The 7,204-nt window shown below is 48.2% G+C and overlaps 2 protein-coding genes across 2 annotated transcripts; both read right to left on the minus strand.

Annotated features, from left to right (window-relative positions):
* Positions 1 to 1,305: 1,305 nt before the first annotated feature.
* Positions 1,306 to 1,924, minus strand: LOC109747487 (uncharacterized). The gene is made up of 2 exons (XM_020306539.1): positions 1,436 to 1,924; positions 1,306 to 1,371 (listed from the first exon to the last, which is right to left on the minus strand). Exons 1-2 carry the CDS (start codon positions 1,922 to 1,924, stop codon positions 1,306 to 1,308), a joined length of 555 nt encoding a protein of 184 aa, XP_020162128.1.
* A 3,736-nt stretch (positions 1,925 to 5,660) lies between these two features.
* On the minus strand, positions 5,661 to 6,778 carry LOC109747486 (uncharacterized). Its single transcript, XM_020306538.3, has 2 exons — positions 6,771 to 6,778; positions 5,661 to 6,474 (listed from the first exon to the last, which is right to left on the minus strand). The coding sequence occupies exons 1-2, from the start codon at positions 6,776 to 6,778 to the stop codon at positions 5,661 to 5,663; spliced, it is 822 nt and encodes a 273-aa protein (XP_020162127.3).
* Positions 6,779 to 7,204: the final 426 nt, after the last annotated feature.

The following is a 7,204-nucleotide window of genomic DNA, read 5'->3' on the forward strand; positions in this document are numbered from 1 at the left end:
GGCGTCTACATGCGCGGCACCGGCGACATGCTCCTGGCGGTGGGCGTGTACGTTGATGATCTCATCATCGCCGGTGCGCAGCCACGGGAGCTGAGCAACTTCAAGGAGGAGATGAAGAAGCTCTTCCAGATGAGCGACCTCGGGCGGCTCACCTACTACCTTGGCATAGAGGTACGTCAGACTGGGCGCGGCATCACTCTGTGTCAGGCAGGCTATGCACAGAAGTTGCTCGAGAAGGCGTCCATGGCGGAGTGCAAGCCAAGTACAATGCCCATGGAAGCGAAGTTGAAGCTCAGCAAGGACAGTACGGCACCGGCCACCGACGCCTCGTACTACCGCAGCCTGATTGGCAGCCTACGGTACCTGGTGCAGACCAGGCCCGACATCACGTATTCAGTCTCCTACCTCAGCCGTTTCATGGAGAAACCCACCGTCGAGCACCTGACGGCGGCCAAGCATTTGCTGAGGTACATCGCGGGCACTCTGACGCTCGGGTGTGTGTACCTTAGGGGGAGCGGAGACCCCTCGCTCATCGGCTACAGCGACTCCGACCTTGGCGGCGACGTCGACGACCGCAAGAGCACCACCGGCTCGCTCTTCTTCCTCGACAAGAGCCCGATCAGCTGGCAGTCCACCAAGCAGAAGGTGGTCTCGATGTCATCATGTGAGGCAGAGTACGTCGCCGGCGCATCCACCACTTGTCAGGGGATCTGGCTCTCTCGACTGCTGGCAGAAGCAACGGGCACCGAGATCAAGCCACCTGAAATTCTGATTGACAACAAGTCTGCGATTCAGCAAAGCAAAAACCCGGTGTTCCATGACAGAAACAAGCACATAGAGATCAGATACCACTTCCTCAGGGACAAGGTTGAAGCAGGGAAGGTGAAGGTCGATCATGTCAACACCGGCGAGCAGCTGGCTGACATCCTCATGAAATCACTTGGGCGTGTGCGCTTCCAGGAGCTGCGCGCCAAGATCGGCATCCTCGACACCAAGGGCGCGTGACAAGTTCAAGGGGGAGACTGTTGGGGTTGAACCCGTCTCGCGCCACCAGTTTTTTTCTCAACTTTCAGTTTTCTTCGGTTAGCTAGTTCGTTAGGATTCTGTTTTTCCTCTTTCCCTAAAGATTAGGCCAGGGCCACCATATGTGCGCACCGTGGCGAGTAGCTAGGAACAGCACGACCGACTCTCATGCATCGTGGACGTGGGATGGCACGTCTGGATCGATCGTGGGCTGATCGCGTGTATTGCGTTTGCTTTCGTTCTGAATAAAAGGCAAGAGGCCAAGGAAGAAAAGCTGCCGTCTTACGCAGCACAAAACTCTCTCTCTCTCTCTCGTTTGATCGCAACAATTGCCCCAGCTACCGGTCTCTGACGAGTAAACACAGGCGTAAAGTTGTGGAAGGACGACAGAGTGGTTGCACACTAAAACCACCTTGAAGGGGCAGCCGACGTGGCCCTTGCCACGGTCAGCACCACAGACCACGGCCGCTACCACTCTGGAACTGCTCCATCCATGATCACTCGGTGGAACGCCTAGGCGGCGCCTGTCGCCGGTAACGGGGTCCCACACCATGACCTGCTGGATGTAGAAGCCGTAGACGTCGCTGCGGGTAAGGAGCACGCGGCCGTGGCGGCAGCCGTGGAAGTGCCAGGCGTCGCCCTCGAGCCGGAGGGAGAAGCGGTCGGGCGGGATGGAGTCCGGCGGGTCCAGCGTCGGCCTGAAGGATGGCTTGCCGCGGTTCAAGGCAAAGAATACGCCGATGATTGGTTGCTTGCGATGGTGGGCACGGAAGCGACGGAGGAAGCCGGGGTCGGTGACGAGGCGCCGCCAGCGTGTGCAGACGAGGGACGCGCGAGGCAGGGAGGAAGGCGTCGGGGAGAGGCGGAGGAGGATCTCGGCGAGGATGTCTTCGCTGTCCATTGGAGAGGGCGGCGACGGCGCTGCGGTCTGGCGGCTGGGGCACAGGATCCTATCGCCTTCGGCCTCGTGTTTTCGGTTTTACGGAAAGTTCTGCTATTCGTACAACACCTTCGCTCCGATTTGTATACCATACGCCTGATCAAACTGTCGGTTCATGGAGGAAAGTTCAGCCGAAATTGCTCTGCGTACGACTTTAAAATGTACGATTCAGTCCGATCCAGTGATCCCACGATTGCCGCTGATGCAGAGATTTGATCGGAGGGTGACTGAGCAGTGTCGTACAAAGTCGTACAAGTATACATCGTACGCGTAGCACTGCTCAAGTTCAGCAGACCGTACCCATATCGGACAGGGAAGAATCGTAGGTGCTATAGTTTCTACGGAGTCGATCATCGTACTCATTTCTGATTTCTGACAGGGAAGAATTGTACGTGCGTATACTCGCATCCTACTATTAATGCCGGCATCCTATATGGACGTCTGATCATACCGTCGCCGCCGACCGATCATCCACATACCACATGATCTGACAACCCGGATCAAGGCATGCCCAACCTCTGACCGATCATCGCGTGATTGGTTCTGCTCGTGGGAATGTTTTTCCTGAAACAATGAGCCTCATCCTCGATTTCTATTTAAAAAAACTGCATTTACAAAGTATATAGAAAGGACGCACAAACAAAACCAAACGAGATATCAACAGTGCAGCTGAGAAATCCACTCGGCACAAACATACTTCAGACTCCATGGGGAGGATACCCAGGTTAAAACATGCAGTATTTCTTGTTTTTCAAATTCTCCAGCACATAAGCGGTTCCTCCAATGACAGCCAATTTGTGCTGACCGGAAGAGAACTGATCTAGCCAAGATCACTAGATCGTTCATGGCGAGTGTTGCCGTGCCCGTGTACTTAGACACTTATTTTTTAATGATATGAAACAATTTGCATGCTTTCAATGCTTTGATGTATTGTGCTTTCTTCAGCTTGTGCTTGTCTCCTTTATTTTCAAAAACAACGGTAACTAACTGAAAATAGGAATCTAATTGGTTTGAAAAAAAGTAGTTTCTTGAGCCTTTTTCTTAGGGCTAATGAGTTGGTTCTGGTTCTAGTTCAAGCTTTGGCCGTTCATGGTCATGATCTCTTTTGATCCTTAAAATGTCTTTCGCCTCCCAAAGGCTTAAGACACGACACCTAAAATAATACACACGGCGATGAAAAATAGTACAGGCCGGAATATTTGAGAAAAAAAACACTTGGTAAATTTTTTTAAAAAAATGAACTTCTCAGAAATCTAAACAATACAATACATTTCTAACATTGGCTAGATGTTCGATGTCGATAAGTTATACATTTTGTTCTAACAGACAATGATTCCACAACCCCCTATTATGCATGCTAATTTTCAGTTCCTTCCTATTTTTTCTAGCTAATCTCAGTCACCTAAATAACCTGCACACTGACACTGCTGACCTCAAAATTATCTTTGAAAGTGCAGAACTTTAGTGAAACGTTGGTACATTATTTATTTATTGGTTATATTCGGAGTGAGTTGATGAGAGAATATGGTTGAAATGTTCTACTAGTATGTTTAAAATGCAGCAGGGTCGTTTACTTGAATCAGTGCATATTTTGCTAGCTAACTGTATTATTTCACAAATCCACATCTACCGCAAACTTATCTCTAATCTGTGGTGGCAGTTGCTCCAATTCGTTTCTCGGATGCACATAAGATCTGTCATTTATTTCTTCACGTGTGTGGAAGATTGGTAATGGTAATCAAAGAGGATGTTGCTAAGGAGGAACTCATGCTGAAAAGGACTGTGCATAAAGAAAAAAAGGCCTCAAATTATGTAATATCATTACTATTCTTTAGCAAACTTGGTGCTCACTAACGTGATAAAAGGAAAAGAGCAGTCATTTCATAAGGTAAGATAAAAGCAAGTAGTAATTAGTAAAGGTTTAAGATTCATATCAAGATTAGTAGAATAAAATGTCATGGTTGAAAGAGTGGAAGTTGCATCAAGAGTCCACATGGCCTAGTCAAATTATTGATTTGAATTTTTCTCTTGATTTCAGCAGATACTATCATCAGAAAATTACTTTCTAGGTTCAAGCTTAGCTTTTCACGTAGTTCCTCTACCAATTGTTATGTATACCATGCTGCAAAGATATATACGACGGCTATGCATATATATGAATACTCATATCGCAGGATAAACATCCACCAGAGAGAGATCAGGCTATGGCGACTTTAATCAGCAGTCTTACATGGAGAGTGTTCCACAGGACTAGCCAGCAGATGAACGCTCCAGATTTGGCCCAGGTCATCCTGGGAGAGCTGAGGGAGTGGAGGTCGGCCGGCCTGGGTGTTGGTGGTTTTGACGCGTTTTGTGAGAGAGTAGGCATAGTATAGTGTGTGGGCGTCTTGTACATTGTCTTTGCTCGCTTCCATAAAAATATGGTACGCCATTTGCGTACTTTCGAAAAAAAAAACATGAAGGGGCACAAAATGGGATTCAGAACTAGTCTAGAACAAGATCCAGAATTCGTTTTTTTTTTCAGGTACAAACAAACTCACGCAAGTAACAAGACTCTGCTACTTGTGATAAAATGAGCAATTATTTAGGGAGCAAGATCAAACCCAACTGTTGATAAAGATTTAAGATTCATATCAAAATCAATAAAGGAAAAAAATAGTGTTGGAGAGCATGTAGCTAGCTTTAAGCTTCCTAATCTCTCGATTTACTGATTAAGCATTACTTGGTTCAAGCTTAGATTTTCACCTAGTTTTGCACATTTACAAAGGTAATATAATCTCTATCCCATGATGACAAAAGTCCTGTGATAGTGTTAGATGGAGGGAAGCAATTGGGTATGACATAAATCAAGAAAAAAGAGATGGATCTAGCATCGAGAACTTTGTATATTTAACCGTACTCCATAGCTTGATTTCAAAGACCTACATGTGATGTGACTCCTTTGATGGATCATACAGACCTTGAACTACCCTCTTAAAAACTCTTGAACAGATCGAAATAAATACACCCCCCCCCCCCCCCCCCCCCCCCTTAATTTAAAGACAGCTAACCGGATACCTCTACTGGCCAACTTAAATTGATTAAAATGTTCCTATATATCTGAGTGGAATCTGTGTTTCTTTAACATGCAGAGTTCAACTCTGAATATCTGACATGTTTTCATGCACCTGCCTTCTGACCTGGAATGCAGCTTGCCTCATCTGAACATTGCTAATGTTCTGTCACTGCTGATCCTATGTTCACAAGAACAAGCACACATATGGTATAGGCAAGCAACAAAAAAAGAATCAGTTATATGTTGCTATGAACAATAATTACTACTACTATGTTTTATTATTTTTGCAATGTACAAGCAAGCTATTACCTGCAGCATACAAGCTTGTGAACGGAATAATATTGGGAGCATCAGATCTGGAGAAAGGGTTGTCGTCGAAAATTCTCTTATACTGCATTGACTCAAGTTGAACCATGTAAACGCCGTCATTTGTCAAAAGAAATAACACATTATGATCACCATCAATCCATAATACCCTTGTCCACGCCCACCCTGCTCTTGGTGTAAGAAGATTGTCCAATTTAATTGTTTGCCCCTGAAGCCATCCAGCAACACCACCAAGGTCATCCGTCCTCTCCCATATCTGAAGTGTGAAGCCTAACTTAGCGATGAAGCCCAGCCCGCCATTTTTTGTCAGTGTACTTAAGTAGAGGCCATTGTGCCGGTGCCCGACATAGGCCTCCGATGGCACCTCTCTATCTCCGCGAAGCTCTCCGTGTCCATATCAAACTCGAGGATGCGAACCTCACGAGCAAAAACAAACCAATACAGGGAATTCCCAACCATGATGTGTCGAGAGTTAACCGTGGCCAGCGACCGAGCCGATTCCGAAATGAGATTGCCCCAGGCACCGGTCTCTGATGAGTAAACGTATGAGAAGACTTGTGCAGCGACGGCCTGATTGTTGCACAATAAAACCACCTTGAAGGGGCTCGAGTGGAAGCCCCCGTGCACGCCGCCCTTGCCACCGGCAGCACAGACGACGGCCGATGCCACTCTGCGCGTGCTCCAAACATCCTCCAAGTGCCGTGGAACGCCTAGGAAGCGCTGGTCGCCTGTGACAGGGTCCCACACCAGCACCTGCTGAATGTGGCCGCAGAGGTTCTTGGTAAGGAGCACGCGGCCGTGGCGGCAGCCGTGGAAGTGCCAGGAGTCGCCCTCGAGCCGGAGGGAGAAGCGGTCGGGCGGGATGGAGTCCGGCGGATCCAACGTCGGCCTGAAGGAGGGCTTGCCGCGGAATAAGGCAAAGAATACGCCGATGATGGGTTGCTTGCAATGGTGGGCAAAGCGACGGATGAAGCCGGGGTCGGTGACGAGGCGCCGCCAGCGTTTGCAGACGAGGGATGCGCGAGGCAGGGAGGAAGGATGCGGGGAGAGACGGAGGAGGATCTCGGCGAGGATGTCTTCGCTGTCCATTAGAGAGGGCGGCGAGCCGGCGACGGCGCTGCGGAGGATCCTATCGTCGCCCTCGGCCGATTAGCCCAACTGTAGCGACATGGGCCGATATCTGCATCATGGGCCTGGTATCGGCCCATTGTTTTCCTTCGCTCATCGCTCATGCTAGCGTACTTCTGGCCCTTCTCTTCTCCGTGTGCCCTCTTGTTTTCCCTTTTCTTTTATCATATCACTTTCTCGAAAAATCGTTTCTAATTGTTCAGAAAATATTTATGGAACAAAGAAAGTAATTTTTGTGTGCTCGATGGATATGCAACTGGCCAGCCAACGGGAGTTGCACGCCGCTGGTGAACATACAGTTGCATGCCGCCTGGGGAAAGTGCAACCAATTACGCGCGACGGTAGAAAGGGGAAAAACAATCAAAACAAATATCTTTTTGTAAAGAAAAAACGTAAATGTAGTTATGCATGCTCGGCGGGCAATACACTACAGTTGCACACGACCAGTTGGTGTGCACTTGCAGCCGCGTGTCAGTGCACGGTCATGCAACTGTAGTTGCGCATGGGAAAAGAGGGAGTAAATGAAAATCCACAAATATTGTAATTCAATCAAATCAGTTTTTATATAAAATATATGTAAGTATAGCTGCACACGACCGATGGACATGTATTTGCCGTTGCACAAGGTGTATGGACATACAATTGCACAACCTTAGCTGACGTACAACTGCAATGCCGCGTCTGGTGAACATGTAGTTGCGCACAGCCAGGAGAAGTATGACTGTAGTGAG

The sequence above is a fragment of the Aegilops tauschii genome, chromosome 1, assembly GCF_002575655.3.
Source record: "Aegilops tauschii subsp. strangulata cultivar AL8/78 chromosome 1, Aet v6.0, whole genome shotgun sequence".
Classification (NCBI taxonomy): domain Eukaryota; kingdom Viridiplantae; phylum Streptophyta; class Magnoliopsida; order Poales; family Poaceae; genus Aegilops; species Aegilops tauschii.